This window comes from Rhinichthys klamathensis, unplaced genomic scaffold (genome assembly GCF_029890125.1).
Source record: "Rhinichthys klamathensis goyatoka isolate OS25496 unplaced genomic scaffold, OSU_Roscu_1.1 h1tg000169l_1, whole genome shotgun sequence".
NCBI lineage: Eukaryota > Metazoa > Chordata > Actinopteri > Cypriniformes > Leuciscidae > Rhinichthys > Rhinichthys klamathensis.
The window spans coordinates 3,460,648-3,480,000 of NW_026606700.1; the positions used below are offsets into that span (position 1 = coordinate 3,460,648).

The 19,353-nt window shown below is 42.1% G+C and overlaps 1 protein-coding gene across 7 annotated transcripts in view; it reads right to left on the bottom strand.

The window, feature by feature from the left end:
* Positions 1–19,353, bottom strand: part of LOC130091692 (tight junction protein ZO-2-like) — a 113,214-nt gene that overhangs the window by 2,544 nt on the left and 91,317 nt on the right. For all 7 annotated transcript variants that reach the window (XM_056259747.1, XM_056259743.1, XM_056259748.1 and 4 more), the window contains exons 19-22: positions 13,766–13,987; positions 12,372–12,488; positions 9,593–9,940; positions 7,733–7,818 (exon numbers count right to left, since the gene is read on the bottom strand). In XM_056259747.1, coding sequence (XP_056115722.1) covers positions 7,733–7,818; positions 9,593–9,940; positions 12,372–12,488; positions 13,766–13,987 — 773 coding nt within the window. The remainder of the gene's footprint in view (positions 1–7,732; positions 7,819–9,592; positions 9,941–12,371; positions 12,489–13,765; positions 13,988–19,353) is intronic.

Here is a 19,353-nt window from a genome sequence, read left to right on the forward strand (position 1 = left end):
CCCCCACGCTTCCTTCGAAAGCTTGCAGAGCGACCTCGAGCTTTCATGCTCGCGCCTACGCCGCCGCCGGTCAGGCCGCCGCAGCGCTACATTCGATGTCTGTCCTCCAAGTATTACAGAGCGATATTCTCCGTGAGTGGGCCGAAGGCGGTAAAAACCCCTCCCCCGCTGTCACGGATCTGAGAAGTGCTACGGACCTCGCCCTTCGCGCCACTAAAGCCGCCGCACAAGCTCTGGGGAGATGCATGGCCAGCCTTTGTGTTGCCGAGAGACACTTATGGCTCACGCTCGCCGACATGGGAGATTCTGAGCGCGCCGCGTTTCTTAACGCGCCCCTCTCCCCGACGGGCCTTTTTGGATCTGCTGTCACGGGAATCGTCGATCGCTTTTCTGAGGTCCAGAAAGCTACTCAGGCGATGAATTTGTTTCTGCTCCGCCGCGCTAGCTCTTCCGCGGGCCGCTCTCGCGAGCCTCCTGCCAGAGCTCCACCACAGCGCCCCCCTCCGCAGACTCAAACAGCCCAGCGCAGACAGGGCGGCCGCCCTCGCTCTCGCTCTGACAGCCGCCGCAGACCGCCGCCCCCACGAGGCCCGCGACCTAAGATCACGCTGAAGCCTGATCATCAGAAGTCTGCCTAGCAAAGTCAAGAAAACGACGGTGCTCTCCCGCTGCGGCCGGACCGCCGTCAAAGCTTCGCCCTCTGTCAGTCCCCGTTATTTCGCCGACTGCTGTAGTGTTGACCGCCACAAACAAGCCGGTGTCCCAGCCCGCTTGCGAGCGACAAAAAGCCGTTTTTACGGCTACCCAGAGAAATCTCAAAAAGAGAAAATTTGCCAGTTGTGTAGAAAAAGTGCCCACAATCATGTGCTCACCCATACACACAAGCATAACATACCCCGTGTCTCTATCAGAGCCCCATCACATGAAACGGGCACAGCCCGCTCTAATATCAGAGAACATAAACACGCCCACGAGCTCGTGCGCGTGTCCCCTCTCTGCTCGCTCTGTTTCACGGCCCATAGACTCCTCTCTGAGTGCAAATCCCGTTGCCACACACATTCAAAGCGCGCCCACACACTGTGTCCAGCCCGCTATGTGCAGCAATCAGGGCGATATAGCCATTCGGCCACTAGCCGCATGCTCCAAAGCGTGGGAAGCCATTCCAGGCATTTCCCCGTGGGTGCTAAGCATTATAAAGGACAGCTATCTGCTACAGTTTCGCCGCCGCCCGCCTCGTGCGCGCGCGCGGCTCGAATCTACTGTCAGCCCGCTGGCCGCCGGCACGCTCCGCTCAGAAATTGCGACGCTGTTGCAAAAGGGCGCCATAGAGAGAGTCCCACCATCTATGACCGAGTCGGGGTTTTACGGCCGTTATTTTCTGGTTCCCAAGAAAGACGGCGGCCTCAGACCGATTTTAGATCTCAGGTCTTTGAACAAAGTGCTCATGAAGAGACCGTTCAAGATGCTCACTACCAGGAAACTCCTCGCGCAGGTGCGCCAGGGGGACTGGTTCATCTCTCTAGACCTGAAAGACGCCTATTTTCAGATCCAGATAAATCCCCGTCACAGGCCATTCTTACGTTTCGCCTTCGAGGGTCATGTTTATCAATACGCCGTTCTCCCGTTCGGCTTATCTCTGGCGCCCCGCACATTTACGAAGTGCATGGATACGGCGCTCGCCCCCCTGCGGAGCCAGGGGCTGCGCATATTGAATTATCTGGACGACTGGCTGATTTTGGCCCAATCACAGACGGAGCTTCTGTCGCACCGCGCAGTTCTCCTCGACCATCTGAAAACGCTGGGCCTCTCTGTCAACTGGACAAAGAGCTCCCTTCAACCCAGTCAATCGATTTTTCTTTCTAGGAATAGATTTGAACTCGGTCACGATGACGGCTCGCCTGTCTACACAGCGCGCGCGCAGTGTACAGCGACTGGCCGCCTCGTTTCAGATGGGCACCCGCTCACCTCTGAAATCTTTTCAGAGGATGCTGGGTTACATGGCCTCAGCCTCCGCTGTGCTTCAGCTGGGCCTTCTGCACATGCGTCCGCTTCAGCTTTGGTTAAACAGTCGTGTACCCCACCGCGCGTGGAACACGGGCCGCCAGCTGATCAGAGTTACGGAGACATGTCTCACGGCGCTGCAGCCATGGACAGTAGCAGAATGGTTTCGACAGGGCGTCACGATGGGGACCTTTTCTCGCCGAAAAGTCATCTCGACAGATGCATCCAACACGGGTTGGGGTGCAGTCTGCGAGGGCTCACCGGCCTTCGGCCATTGGTCGACACAGGAAAGCCCCTTACACATAAACTGTCTGGAAATGCTTGCGGTCGAGAACGCGCTTTCGCGCTTCCTCCCGCTCATTCGGGGACACCACGTCCTGATCCGTTCGGACAACATGGCTGTGGTCTCCTATCTCAACCGTCAGGGCGGTGTCAGGTCCAGGAATCTCTTCCTACTGACACACCGCATTTTAGTTTGGTCTCAGAGCCGCCTGCTCTCGCTCAGAGCGACGCATGTGCCGGGCCATCTGAACGACGGCCCAGACATTCTGTCCAGGAACCTCATCTCCTCAGGAGAATGGTCCCTGAACACACAAACGGTCCAAATACTGTGGCGGCTATTCGGCAGAGCAGAGGTGGACCTCTTCGCGTCAGAAGAGAACGCTCACTGCCCAATATTTTTCTCAAGGAGCGAGGACGCGCTAGCCCAGGAATGGCCTCGCCGCCCGCTCTATGCATTCCCTCCGATCGCTCTGCTACCACAGGTAATTCAGAGGATCAGGGACACACGCCACTCGGTGCTCCTCATAGCCCCGCGTTGGGAGAGTCAGAATTGGGTTCCGGAGCTCACTCAGCTGTCGCAGACAGCCCCGTGGCCCATCCCAGTCAGAGCAGATCTCCTCTCTCAGGCTCGCGGCACGATCTGGCACCCCCATCCACGGCGCTAGGCGCTACATGCATGGGTGATCAACGACTATTCGTTGATTTGCCAGAAGGAGTAAGAAACACTATCATACAGGCTAGAGCACCTTCCACGAGAAGGCTCTATGCGTCTAAATGGTCTGTGTTCTCAAAATGGTGCACCGACAAACATCTGGACCCACGGTCATGCGAGGTGCCGTCTTTGCTTGTTTTCCTTCAAGAGATGCTGGACAAGGGCAGGTCCCCCTCCACTCTCAAGGTTTACGTGGCAGCCGTCGCGGCGTTCTCTGAACCCCGACGCGCTCAGTCCCTGGGCAAAGACGAGTTAGTCATCCGCTTCCTCAGGGGAGCTAAGAGGATGAACCCTCCGCGCCCCCCTTCGGTTCCTATCTGGGATCTTTCTATAGTTCTCGAAGCTATGAAAGCACCCCCGTTCGAACCGCTCGAGTCTGTGGACCTAAAATACCTCTCGCTCAAAACCGTTTTTCTGACGGCTCTGTCCTCAGTAAAACGCGTGGGGGATCTTTACGCGCTCTCATCCAGCGCCGCGTGTCTCGAGTTTGGTCCGAATGATTCTGTTGTCATTCTCAAACCTAGACATGGCTATGTCCCGAAGGCGATTGGTACCCCGTTCAGGGCTCAGATTATTTCCCTATCGGGTCTGCCTTCATCCGATAGTGAGCGCGACGCCAATCTCCTCTGCCCGGTGCGGGCTCTGAGATTGTACACTACGCGCGCTGCCGCGTTCAGACGCGCTGAGCAGCTTTTCGTGTCGTTTGGGGGGGCGCACCAAAGGTCTGGCCGCCTCTAAACAGACACTGTCTAGATGGATAGTAGACGCTATCGCCTCTGCTTACGCATCTAAATGCCTGCCCTGCCCTCTGGGCATCAGGGCGCACTCCACTAGAGGCATGGCCTCATCGTGGGCATGGTCCTGTGGAATTTCCATTCATGACATTTGTGTGGCCGCGGGATGGGCCTCCCCGTCCACTTTTGTCAGATTTTACAACTTGGAAGTTCCAGCCTTGCAGGCAAAATTACTAGCTGTCTAACGACCAGCTCCCTAAGAAGCTGCATTACTGGGAGTCCCTCACACAACCGGTTCGCCCCTTGTGCTCTCCTTAAATGCTTATACACTTCATGTGCCCGCTCTGCCCGCCTCATACATGCTTATGTATACACTTCATGTGCCCGCTCTGCCGGCCTCATAATACATTCACTCCACGTTAAAAATCCCCCGGTATCACCCTGGGATTCATGAGTGGATTCATAGCGCGCACGGCGTTGACCAGGTGTTCCCGCAGCGTAAGCTAGCTTACGCAATACGAGAGAACCTCTCGTAAGAGAACGAATCGGTTACCTAACGTAACCTCGGTTCTCTCTAGAAGAGGGAACGAGTATTGCGTTCCCGGCCGTGCTTGCGCTACTAGCGTTTCGCTTCACGCTGAAATAAATCAACATATAAGCCTGGGAGAGACTGTTATATACACCATGGCCACGCCCATTCTGGCGGGCCATGACGCAATGAGCGCGCGGGCGCCTCTCATTGGAAGCGGGTTCAGCCCCGCTCTCCCATAGGCTTAAGCAGTTCTCTCTGAGCGAACCAATGAGCTGCTAGCTAGCCTGCTCTAGGTCTGCCGCAGAGGAACTGCGTTGTGTATGGATACAAATTATGAAATAATTTTTGGCTTCAATATCTCAGCAAAGATGAATCTTTCCCGCAGCGTAAGCTAGCTTACGCAATACTCGTTCCCTCTTCTAGAGAGAACCGAGGTTACGTTAGGTAACCGATTCGTTTTAAGGGATACAATTATTGACTACAGGGGGACTTTAAGGGTTTTAAATGACACGAGGGTGAGCAATAAATTACAGATTTTAAATTTTTGGGCGAACTGTCCCTTTAAGGAGCAGTCACATAAACTGTTGTTCATGTAAGAGTGTAGGATTTCCAGTGTTGGGCAAATTACTTTTAAAAAGTAATTAGTTACAGTTACTAGTTACTTCTTCCAAAAAGTAACTAAATTAGTTACTCAGTTACAAATTTTAAAAGTAACTAGTTACTTAAGATAGTAACTTTTGCGTTACTTTCAAGTAAAATTAAATTTTAAATGCTCAAATGTGACCCCACCTCTACCCCTCTTTAACGGAACTTAAAATACATGTGCATGTTCAATTATTTATGATAAATCTGAATATTATAATGAAATGGACACTTAATACAATACATTATTAACAGAAACATTGTACACACATCTAAAAAAAATTATGTTGCTGTGGGACAAAGTGAGACTAGCCTCCAATCAAATGCCATGTATGTAGATATTATGTTTATATAGTGGATCAATGCAAATAACACAATAGATGTTTTGGAACTTTTGATATTTGTTGCCCCTCAACAGGCCACAACTGGGCAAAATTTAATTAAGCTTGTTAAGCAATATACCAAAAAGACTGACTGGCTTGTGTTGTTCCTTGTGTGTCGTGTCCTGTCCGACTATGCGTTATGATGATGGGTCGTTCGCAATTCATGAGCGTTAGCCGTTAGTGATGATGGGTCGTTCGCGAATGAGCGTTAGTGATGATGGATCGACTCGTTCGCGATTCGCGAATGAGCCGACTCTATGAGCCATATCTCGCATATCTGAAGAGCCGACTCTATTTTTACAAATTTAGCCTATAGAAATTAAATAATTATGTAATAAAAATTGAAATATTATAGTCAAAGTCATTTAAAGAGCCGTTTGTGAGCCAAAAGAGCCGGCTCTTTTCAGTGAGCTGAGTCAAAAGAGCCGAATGCCCATCACAACTATGCGTGCTTTCGAACACCCGCCCAACTCTACCTCTGATTGGCTTACAATGACATTTTACTCTACCTCAGCCAATCGTCAGCATTTATGCGCTTGTCTCATGATCTGCCCACTAACCAAGGAAGAACAGTAAAAAAAGTATTTGCCTCTCGGCAGTAACGGTAACGGCGTTATTAAGATGAGAAGAGTAATCAATTAGATTACTCGTTACTGGAAAAAGTAATGCCGTTAGTAACGGCGTTATTCCCATCACTGAGGATTTCCCCCATACAGATTTCACAATGAGTTCGAGTTGGTCACGCAAATTTGCCGTGTTGAACAACAAAAATCTACTTGGTTTGAAAGTATGCGAACTGTACTTCATACATCGCTACACTATAAACCAGGGGTTCTCAAAGTTTTGATAGGTGAGGGCCAATTTAGGAACCCAACATTGAACTGAGGGCCGCCAAAGTGGCGGGGGAGAAAACGAAGAAAAAAAGACTGAAAAGAAAATCCCATTTGAAATTATTTTAATGACCAGGTTGCATCTCTACAGTTTACATTAGTTGCAATAAACACATTTTAATTCATAACTGAGGCTAAACCTGGCAAAACGTGTGAAAATTTTGGGGGGGAGAGAAAGAAACTTTTAAAATAGAAGCTTACCAAACAAGTCATCATCATCATCATTCATTTCTATCATTGCTTGTCAGTCGCGTTTCCATTATTGCAGATTTGCATATTATTATCTATCTTTTTTAACCCGTAACTGAAAAACGAAAAATGAACGGTTGTTGTCTTTTTAAAACGCAAAGTTGAACAAAATTTTAATTTGAACTGGCTTCACCAACTGCTGCGCAAAAAAGTAAATATCGACAGACTTTTTCAGATTTTTGTTTAAATGACTTTTTGCCCCTTTATTAAACATTTTAAATATTCACAAATTAATATGGAAAACATGTCGATTTTACTGGTTTTCAAAAGGCCAAATTAGAACCTGGAATTTATATTTTTCCCGCAGTGATGAATGAGAAGAGCCATATAGCCTGTACGTGTCTGATCTAGCCTGATTTGAGTTATAGGCTAATGATAATAAATGCGTCTGAAAAAACAGCGAGGCATTTAAATTGTTTATTAATAAACTATTGTTTTCTAAGTGTCGGCTAAAAACATATCTCCATCTCCGCTGTTAAGCAGATGCGCTTTTAGAGAGAAATCCACCTTTCATACGGATTACATAATCAGGTATTTGCTTTCGATTCGAGTTTGTTTGTTTAAAAGTGCACATTTTAAGCTTTAGCCTACATAGGCTATATTTTGTTTCAGTTCTCGCGCTCCAGTTCACGGAGATCATGAAAGCGCGTAATAGCCTAGGCCCTAGGCTACTGATTGTTTTATTTTATTTTACAAAAGCACGTTTTCTTGTTATGAGTGTACACAAATAAAAGTAGTTGCGAATAATGCATTATTATTTTCTGTATGACCAGAAATTATAGACTAGTTTAAGTTGTTTCCACTGTTGATAGGAAAATGCAAGTGTTCGCGCCCGCGAACATTTTGAAAGGTAATGGAAACGCGGCTATTAATAAGCTTGACATTGTTAAGATTATTATTAAGTCACATTGAATATTGATTACTTGGTCAACATACCCTTTTAAATTGCAATGGGATTTGTGGTGCTGGTTTCGGTTGGCCACAATTCCTATTCCTGTGTAGACAACCTGTTCCTGGTGGCCTTGGGAGTGAGGTCAAGTGCGATCGGTCGGTCGGACCATGTAATTACCGCTTATGCCTATGGATGCCGCTAAACACCACTAAACGGAGATATTCATTTTTTCAAAGCAATAGTTTTAACAGTTTTACAGATGTTATCGCGAGCCGCCAGAAATGTTTCGGCGGGCCGCCATTGGCCCGCGGGCCGCACTTTGAGAACCTATGCTATAAACAAATACCATAGATCTTTATCGCCCGCAAAATTTCGCGTATGTGACCACACTTTCAGATCAAAACAAAACTCTTACCCGATAGGTTGTGGCCTGCTGTGGTCCAGTTTCTGAGACTTCTTGGGGACGGCATAGATGTCTGGATGTTTCTGAGCAATCTCCACCTGAAAAAAGACAATACAGTATGAACGCATCAGAATTGCTTGTATATTTTGGCAGAAAATTAGTCAATCAGATCTGTGGTTTGCTACAGTACATGCAATTGGTATTTATAATTTGGTATTTATAATTCTCTTTTTTATTAGACAACATTTTTACTATCATCAATACTTTTGGATTGTTTTTCCAGAAGAGTGAAAATGTTGATTTATAATTTTTATATTTAATATATAATGTTTTAAATAATAAATATAGAGTTTTAATATGAATTTTCATTTATTTTTTAACTGCTAAAATGAGTTTTTGTCAACCTACCCAGCATATACAGTAGATGACTGCACAGCAGTGTTCTTTTAATTTATTTCGTTCTTTTCTTTTTTTTATTATAGCTTATTTAATATTTTGAATTAGCTTTAATTTGTATATTTTAGTTTTCATGTTAATTTTTGTGTAATTTTAGTAATTTCATTATGTGCTTTTGTCATTTTATTTGGGGTTTTTATATATATAAATATTGCTATTTAGGTTTTAAATGTATTTTTATTTCAGTTTTAGTTATTTCCAGTTAATAATTTTAGTGCTTTAACTTAAAACTTATTTCAGTGTATTGCAAGGGCAACATTTCTAATCTTCATTTAGTTAAAATGTTCAATTTCAGCTTTATTTCAATTAACATGTTTTTAATAGTTTTAGGCCCTGTCCCAAATGGCGCACTTCATGCGGACTTTCGGTCTCGTGGACTTAAATTGCGCGTGCTCGCCGAGTCTACGAGTCCATAGGCCGTCCCATTTAGCATTTTAACGCTCTGAAGTGTGCTCAGCAGCGCCCCCTTTGTACCCTTGAAGCGGTCTTCCGCGAAGCCCGCATAGATGCAGGCTCCACGCACTTTAACTACCCAGGAATCCTTGCGAAAGGCCAATCAGACAACGGATGGGAGGAGATTTCGCTCACGGACAATTGTTAACATGGCTGAGAGGAAAATATTTAAGTGTAATTATCATTACGGTTTTTATAACAAGTTTATACAAACATTATGATCATCGACCAGTGGTTGATGTCTCAAACATAGGCTAATAATAGCGAGCTGAATAATACGATCGCATTATGATTCATTAAATAAATAGAACAGAATGTCAGGGCTTTACTGAGTCATATGTAAACACAACAACGATAGGCAGCATATTTCCCCGAACCAGTAGCTCCTGTCCATAACAACAACCAGACCGTCTTCCTGTTTCCGGCGTGACGATCGAGTCTGTCCCAAAAATACCTCTCAATGCGCCCTCGCGGACTCGCGCTAAGGGCCCTATAGGTCTGCACTACATGACGTCACCGAAGTGTGGACTCTGAGGAAGTCCACAAGTCCGGAGTGTGCCATTTGGGACAGGGCCTTAGTTAACTGCAACAACCCTCCAATTAAACAACTTTCAATTTTAAAATTCCATTCAATTTATTTGTATAGCATTCGATTTAATGGTGTATATTTTACAATATACAAATATTTTGTTCCAAAGCAGGTTTACAGACGACAGAAAAAACACAGATCAAAGGAAAAGACCCATTTTAAATTAAACAATGAATTAATAATTCCTACTGATTCATCACAGAATGAAAAAAATAGTGATGCACTTTTTTTTAGCTACTGGATGACGAGTGTAAGGGACACATCGAAGTCATAGCAAATTGCCTTTAATGAATATGCTACTATGCCAACCTAGCATCAGAGGAGACTGACGAAAAGTCGTTGTACTGCAAAGCCTAAAGCTGATGAAAACTCACCCTGGCGTTCTGGGCCTCTTGGATCTCCAGAACTCTCTGGTTCCGGGCGAAGTGATCCATCTGCTCGAAGGCCTTCACTTTGCCCCGGAAAGACCTCTGAGAAGGATCGTCGGGACTGTCCCCCAGGGGTTCATTGTCCCGTACCGGGGGGCTGTTTACGAGGCCTCTGGAGCTGCGGGACGCGAAGGTAGGTTTGAGTGCTTGCGGGGGAGGAGGGGGCTTGTTTTTTGCCGGAGAGTCCTGGCTGCGCGGGTGCTCGCTGCTTGCGGGACTGCTTGAACGAGAGTCGTAGTTTCGAGAGGGGTCGTAGTGCCCCCGTGACACCTCCACTTGTGACAGCACTTTTACCTGAAAGACATTTGAATATGTGTTTTAGAGAAAAAAGAGGCACTCAAGTTAAAATAAGTTCAACTTAAGCAAAAACGCATTCTGTGTGAATATGGCCTCTTAAAGCCAATTCACACCGCACCGATAAGACAGCATTCGTCAGGTTTTTTCGGATCCCTGTTAACATCGGTCAGAGCTTGTTTTCGCTGATTGGACATGCTGAATCAGAATCAGAATGTCCGAGAAGTGACTGTAATCTGGTGACTGTCTGTCGGTGCCGTATGAATTGGCCTTAAAACCACAGGTAAAGGCCAGTTTTAGCACTGGATTATACTGAGATTTAAAGCATCTACTCAGGGTCACCACCGCTGTATTTTCACACTGAGATCCATGATTCCAAACACAAAACCTACAACAGCAACACTACCAGTACAATCTCCAACACGAACTACTAATTGTGCCAGTTTTTCTATAAACACTGCCAAAACACTAAAACTACCATTAACACTTTACAATAAGTTTAATTCTTTAACATGAGTTAATACATTAGGTACCATGAACCCGTTATTGTTCATTAAAACTATTAAAAATTAATTTTGTTAAAGGTGCTCTATGTAACTTTTCTACTAAAATGAATCCTTTTTTTTATTGCCTGTGTGTGAAGGGGTTGTAATCACACATTAAAATGATCCACTTGTCGAGTTTTGCTATTACCTCTGAAGGCCAGTATTCCTATTTCTATGTGAAGTCTCCGGGTCGGATTTACCGCGAAATCCAACGGATGTGACGTGCATGCGCGCTCCCAAGCCTCTCTCCTTATATACAGTCTATTGTAGACGGTCAGGGAGTTACGTCCGGTTAAAGGCGCACGTTTTTCGGCTTATATCTCAGTCAATCTTTGATCAATATTCCCAAGACTCTAATCGTTCGTAGTGCTGGACGGGGCCTTTCGAACGAGCCCACCCCCGAGGTCCAACTCGCCCGGCTCCCCGAGTTATAGCCGTTCGAAATCGGGGGTCCCAGCGAACGGCGATCCGGTAGGGGGCATCCCCGAGGCCCGCCACTCTAGCGTTCGGGCAAGGGTTCCCCTGGGACCTCCTCCCCCGAATTTGAGCTCTCTGGGTCTTTGCGTTCCAGAGATACGAGCTATTTTCTTCTGGGATCGTGACGTCACCGGCGTCTGCAATTTTGCAGCGTGCCCGATGGTTTTCTGCTAATATCTTCGCCAAAACACCACCAAAAACTATGGAACTTATATGGTTCTTTTCAGCTCGACTAGATGGTCCCAACGAGCTCGGTGCTCGCCGAATCCGTCTAGTATTCACTGAGATATTTGCGTAATAGACGGTATTGTCTATGAGTTCGAGCACGAGCGCTCTTGTAAAATTTGGTTGCAATCTGAAACATCACCACTAGAGGCCGCTAGAAGTTACATAGAGCACCTTTAACTGAAATTAAGCTGAAGTGAAATAAAATAAATATTAGATGAAATTCTTGGAAATGTTGCCTTTGCAACTAACTGAAAAAAAAAAAAAAAAACAGAAAGTACTACAACTGAAATAAAAATAAATGAATGCTAAATAGAAATATTAAAAAAACAAAAACTAATAAAAATGACAAAAGCACATACAATTATTAAACCTGAAACTAAAATGAAAACCGAAAATATAAAAATAAAAGCTAATTCAAAATATTTATAAATAGTAGTGGTATATAAATAATAATCCTAAATAACCCTGTCATGAATTAACGATAAATAATTTCTACATATGTCAATACATTTTTAACATATTTAAAGATAAATAAATAGTTAATGTATTATGAAAAAATATGAATTACAAATTACAAAAAAATTTATAACATATTATAATATAATAACAGATAAAAAATGCTGTAAAAATTACATTTTAATTAACTAATGTTATCGAGTTGAACCTTATTGTAAATGGTTACTAAACTACTTTACCACCAATTACCATCTTTGGTTTTTTTTTTACATCAAGGTCACATGTCTGACACAAATTATTCAAAATCAACTAGATTCTGACAGTTTCTTTCAAGTAAACTACACTAGTTATTACCACAATGTGCCATTGAGCTGCTGCGAGATGATTCTGAACTGCTGGAAAAATGGTTGCGCCAAATCAGGCCGTTCTTCTGCATGAATGCGGGTTCAGTCAGGGGAAGAGTTGTGTTAGTCTGAGTGAGTTTATCATCTTTACTGCAAAGTTTTGAGTCTCTACAAAGTATTAGGAAATGGATGCATGCCAATGCATTACATAATAAAATATCAATGCAACGACATTCCTCTATTTAAAGTGTGGCATAAGTGGCCAACAAATGACTTGTATGCAATTTTAGTTTTCTCTTTTGACACTAGTCTAATATCTGGTAAATGATGAATGGTGTTTTTAAGAAGGGAAAGCCACTAGGGAGCATGACATGAGCTCACCTTCGCGGGGTCAGGCAGGAAGGTGGACATGAAGGGGGGACTAGCCTCGGTCAGCATCTCTCTGCTGCCCACCCTGCGGACACGACCTCGAATCTCTGGGCTGGACTTCCTGAGGATCTGGAGGGGGGGAGTATTCAGATAACATAGAAAGACAGGGGAATGCATTCATTCATGCATACACACAGAAATGTGTTTGTCTTGGGTCAACAATCTAGCATACTTCTGATTTAACATTCACATTCATTCATCCATCCATCCATCTATAAGGTTCCCACACCTTTGTTTTGACCAATTCATATCCATGACTTTTCCAGTCCTTCACGAGGACTAAAGATACGACGATTTTTATTTATTTATTTATTTTGTAAAATTCATGTTCATGTCTTGTCCAGGCCTTTTAAAACACAATTTATTTGTTTCTTTTAGTATTATTATATACTGTTACAGTATTTATTAATATTTTGAATTTGCTTTTATTTAATATTTTCAGTTTTCATTGTAATTTTAGTTTTTGTACTTTAGACATTTTTTTTGTTTTGTATTTTTTTTGGAGTAATTTTAGTACTTCAACTTCAACTTATTTCAGTTAGTTGCAAAGACAACTTTTCACATTTTATATCTATAATCTAACTATATCTAATATTTATATTTTATTTTATTTCAGCTTCATTTCAATTAACGAAAAGTTAAAAAAAGATTTTGTTTTAAAAAATAGTTTTTGACTTTTAATAGTTTTAGTGTTAGTTAACGACACTGACAATAGTTAACAATCCCAACACTGTCTCCCTGATATTTCCAGGTTTTTCATAACCTTAATAATGACATTAGCAGGATATAATCATAATCTGTTACCCTGTGTAGAGTAAATATTTAGTGATCAGTAATGTTGTAGTTCCAACATCTAACAGAAGGGGGCAGAAGAGTCTGCTTTTTGCATTTACATATACTCTGAATGTTTTTTGTTTTGTTTTTAAAAACATGAATTCCACATGATTTGCCATGTAAACTCATTGTCATGCACTTCCTGCACTTACACCAGGAAATGCATGCATGACAAGAGTGTGCTGGTGTCTTATGCTCAATATGAAAATGTATTTCCTTGCTGGCTTGACCTCTGCTGTCTTTCTTATAGCACACAGCTGACTTTGTGCTGATCTAGGCAACTGTGAGGGATGCCGTCGCAGCAAGCATGTTTAAGTGTGTAGATGTCATGCAGTTCACCATCACTGTGAGGGATGCATGTGTCCATATGTCTGCGCCCATGATAAATAGCCATCAATGTTTTGGAATTAGTATGCATGCATGAGTGTGAAAGTGTGCGCATATTCCCTGATATTTCCAGGGTTTTCCATGACCGTGGGAACCCTTTAGATATGTTAAATGTGAGTGCTAACCTCCATTGGCATGACTGGCTCAGAGGAACGGCTAATGGCCGACACCCGCTGGCGGTCGAGTGGTTCGTCCGCTTCGTTATCTGTGTAAGTCCCGCCCTCATCCGCCGTGTCTTCATAGTCGCTGGCCAGCCGGCTGTCCATGCTGAGATAGTCAGCGCTCATCGCCGAGAGATACGACATGCGGTCGTCGTGAACGTCAAGGTCCCCCTCCGTCCCGTCCAGCTAAAAGAGACACATGATGGATCTTGTGTACAGAGAGGAGTGAAAACAAACGAAAACACAAAAACAAAACAGAACGAAAGCTGTAGAGCACCACTGAAGAATGATGAACAGTAAAAGCACAGAAAAACAGGAGGAATGTCTACCATGATTTTCAGAAAAGGAAGACGTGCATTAGCAGGTAAACTATGGGTTTACTGTAGCTATAAGGGAAACATTGAGGAATACTGGGGAAGATAAAGTGGGAAAATGTGAATGAAGGAGTCTAAAAGTAAAGAGATGCTGTAAAATGTTGCATTAAAGTTAACATGAAACCATAATGGATTTTTATAATGCACAATCCTGGTTATAATGTACTGCACATGATTCATCTTGTGTTAACATTTTAGATTAAAATACATTAGTATAACATAAAACTAAAATAGTATTTAGGGCCCAAGCCCAAAGGGCGAAGGCCCTATTGTTTTCCTTAGGATTATTTATTATTATTAGGGCCCAAGCCCAAAGGGCGAAGGCCCTATTGTTTTCCTTAGGATTATTTATTATTCTTCTTATTATTTTTCTGCTACCTTTTGGACACTTTTGGAGGCCTTAACATGCTCAAAAACTCCTGAAACTTTGCACACATGTCAGAACCCGCGGCCATCAGGGCCGGGCTGAAGATGGTACCCGGGCGTGGCAGGGGGGCTCGACAGCGCCCCCTGGAACGGGGTCCGAAAACATGGTCCATAAATCAAACACGCTTGCATGTAATAATATGAAACTCGGTACACATGTAGATCTCCTCGTTTCATATATACTTCACACTCTTACTTTTTACCCCAGCCCAACAGGAAGTCGGCTATTTAGGGTTGTTGGTAAAACACACGCAATGGAATGTGAAATACTCCTCCTAGAGAATTCAAACAAACGGCACGAAACTCGGTCAGCATGAAGTCAAGACATTGAGGATGAAAGTTTGCGAGGGGATTTTTGATATCTCGAACGGTTTGGCCGTGGCGAGGAAACAAAATTATGGCGAGAAACGTGAAACAGGAAGTGTGTCATAACTACTGCATACATTAACTGATCTTGATGAAACTTCAACAGTGTGTTCGTTGTAAGAGCCCGATCACATGGATGTGACTATTGTGAGTCAAAGTTATAGCGCCACCAACTGGCAGCAGGAAGTGTGTCACTTCCTAAATGCTTTGAAATCACCCTCTTATTTTTACCCGATTTGCTTCAAACTTTATGTGTATAATGTAAACACACGGCAGATGTAGACCTGTGAAAGGATTATTGATATCTTAGATACTGTTGCCGTGGCAACACATCAAACTTTAATATTCTTGTTTGATGCTTTTGAGACTCTTAGCATGCTTGAAATTGCATGAAACTCGACAGACACAGGTATGCATATGGTTCAGATCAAGCCGGACAACTTTCTAATTAACTGTCATTAGCTCAGACCAAGAGGAAGTTAGATATTTTGGTTTGAATGTGGATGTTTCTGAGAATTTTCTCTCCCTCTCCCTCTGACAGAGAGAATGCACCCTGCCATTCGTGTGTGTCTGTGTCTGTGTGGGGAGGGGGGGAGGGGCTCTTTTAGTTTAAACACAAAATTATACATAGGGCCATACTGCCCTCTTGTGTCCAAAATTATATTTATATATACATTATACATATATTTGGTATGTGACTGAGGACCGAGAGCTTTTAAATACGGGACATTGATAATGGCCACGTGCAGAGCGCTCGAGGGAATTCCTATGGAAGTAGGAATGAACTAAAAAACGTTCGCTCTGTTCTGCTCGCTCGTCGCCATGGACGCGCACCATTATGAATGCCAGTGCAGCCGCATACTTTTTAGTGTCACTTTAAAATTAGTGCAATAACGGGGCCGATTGCTTGAATTGTGAGTTCAATAGTCTATTATTTTTCACGGAAAACACAACAACAAAAGAGTACAATGATAGATTCGCTTAAAGACCCACTCCGATGAAAATAATGTTTTTCTAGGTGTTAACATGTTCTTGTGGCATTTTTCTTATGTTAGAGGACATATCTTTAGAAAAATAGGCTCAAAGTTGTATTTCTGAGTATTTCTACATTCAAATGGCTGTGAATCAGTAGCAGACGCAAAAATGCCGTTTGAAATAGACTGGAGTTGTGACGTAGTAACTCCACTGGGCGGGGCCACAAGCTCATACTGTGCTCTATAAGTAAACTTAAATTTAAACTTGATTCTGCAGCACTATGATTTATTCTTTGTGTGATAGCTATGAAAACTTCAAAAAGGTTAATCTGACTAAATGTTTGGAGCATGTCCACAAACATATTTATTTACTAACATGTTATTAGGAGTTATTGGCCTGAAATAGTCAATTCAAGAGATTACAAAAACAATAACGTTACCATTCTGATACATCCACTTGTAGACGACTAGATCTATGTACGTCGTCTTGTTCCTCGTCCGAGCTGGCATCTGGCTCAAAACTGTACGGCTGGATAGCTCCAATATTGTTCTCCATTTTTGTTGCACCGGTATTGACAGGTTGGGGATGTAAGCTAGCGGGAGAGACAGAGCTCTCAGCAATGGGGAGGGGGAGGGTCGTCCCCGTGCCTCCGTGCCAACGGCTCCGCCCACAACGCAGAGGCGAATTTCTAATGAGCTACTGCCGCTCTGCTGAAGCGAAGTCCCAGAAAACGGCACAGGTTTTGTGATTTTGGCTAAAAATGGCATAATCATAATTTAAAGACCACTGGGAATGTTTAAAAATAGCTAAAAAATATGATCGGAGTGGGACTTTAAATAGGGGCTTTTACAAAAAATAGCCTATTCCGTCATCATCTTTTCAGTCAGCTCTTCACTCTCGTGATTAATGAAATTTGACTCCTGTTGCTGATATTTGCTGCAACTTTCGTTCCGCTCACAATTTAGTAAGCAAACACGCTTCAAATGTGTTTTTATTTTATTTTTGTGTATATATATGTGTGTGTATATATATGTGTGTATATATATATATATATATATATATATATATATATATATATATATATATATATATATATATATATATATATATATAGCTTATGTTTCAAATATGAGTTAATTAACAATCGTTGGAAAGAATGATACTTTTAATATCACTAAACCGTCATTAGGTGTCGCCAGGCGACCGTCTTAATGAGCGAGTCATTGATTCATTCGTTCAAACGATTCGTTCGAACGGCTGAGTCATTCATGAATGAGACAGATTATGGATTGGTCGTTGAATCTTTGAGTCAACCGATTCGTTCAAAATGCTGAATCATTCAGTAATGAGAACGCGTTGCTGTGAGATGCTCGATGGTTCTGCTGTGATCTTTGTTTAACTATTTTCGCTGCTGAAACAGAAAAAAAAGTCAATATTGCATCTAAAATGTAAGTGATTTGACGTGTGTGTGTGTGTGTGTGTGTGTGTGTGTGTGTGTGTGTGTGTGTGTGTGTGTGTGTGTGTGTGATTGTGTCTGTTACAGTGATTGTTTAACCCTTGTTAAAGTTTAGGCCTTGTCTTTTTGGATATATATCTTTTTATATAAAAAAAAAATAGCATACAACCCATGTATTTTAAATGTATTGTTTGCTTTAAATTACATTGAGATTTGTATGTTTGGTAATTGAACCTGAATGAATTATAAATGAATGTGCTATATTTCAGATCATATATTTGTTTTCCTTAAAATTTGAACTAACACTAACTTTATTCTCATCTGAATGATAGATTATTTATTTCTGTATAAAATAAAAACACATTTGATTTTTCTTTTTTAATCAATGTAGAATGTGTAACTGAAAAAATAAACAGATTAGGGCTCTGATCGAGGACAATAATGTCAAAAAAAGAATCAGGGCATGTCTCATATCTTTCTAAAATGTAATTATACACCATTTATTTTTATATAAAATTATACAAATATTAGAACTAAACCCATTTTATTCCTTTTTTTCAATTTAAGAATTATTTTTAAGTTTAAAAACAGCCAGAATGGTTGTTTAGTCAAAAATAATAATAATCCAAATCATATATAGTGCTATACTGCCCTCTTGTGTTCAAAATCAGGTAGGCCTATTGAATTTATATATTTATATATTAGGGATGTTACTATGGGAATATTTTCCCACCGGTTAATCAACGTGTGATTGTGTAAACCAATTGTGTAAACCTCCCGCTGGGGGGTTTAAAAACACTAACTTGAAAGCGAAAGTATAATATGGACGTCCGCACGGACATTGAAATGGTGGTGCTCGAATGAATTCCTATGGAAGTAGAAATTAACTAAACGTTCGCTCTGTTCTGCTCGCTCGTCGCCATGGACGCGCACCATTATGAATGCCAGTGCAGCCGCATACTTTTTAGTGTCACTAAAATTAGTGCAATTTCGGGGGCCGATTGCTTGAATTGTGAGTTCAATAGTCTATTATTTTTCACGGAAAACACAACAATAAAAGAGTACAATGACAGATTCGCTTAAATAGGCGTTTTTACATAAAATAGCCTATTCCGTCATCATCTTTTCAGTCAGCTCTTCACTCTCGTGATTAATGAAATTTGACTCCTGTTGCTGATATTTGCTGCAACTTTCGTTCAGCTCACAATTTAGTAAGCAAACACGTTTCAAATGTGTTTTTATTTTATTTTTGTGTATGTGTGTGTATATGTATGTATATATATAAATATAGCTTATGTTTCAAATATGAGTTAATTAACAATCGTTGGAAAGAATGATACTTTTAAACATAACACTAAACCGTCATTAGGTGTCGCCAGGCGACCGTCTTAATGAGCGAGTCATTGATTAATTCGTTTGAACGACTGAGTCATTCATGAATGAGATAGATGTTTATGGATTGATTGGTCATTGAATCTTTGAGTCAACCGATTCGTTCAAAATGCTGAATCATTCAGTAATGAGAACGCGTTGCTGTGAGATGCGCGATGGTTCTGCTGTGATCTTTGTTTAACTATTTTCGCTGCTGAAACAGAAAAAAAGTCAATATTGCATGTAAAATGTAAGTGATTTGACTTGTGTGTGTGTGTGTGTGATTGTGTGTGTGATTGTGTCTGTTACAGTGATAAGAGTTTAACCCTTGTTAAACTTTAGGCCTTGTCTTTTTGGATATATATCTTTTTATATTAAAAAATAGTCATACAACCCATATATTTTAAATGTATTGTTTGCTTTAAATTACATTAAGATTGTATGTTTGGTAATTGAACCTGAATGAATTTTAAATGAATGTGCTATATTTCAGATCATATATTTGTTTTCCTTAAAATTTGAACTAACACTAACTTTATTCTCATCTGAATGATAGATTATTTATTTCTGTATAAAATAAAAAC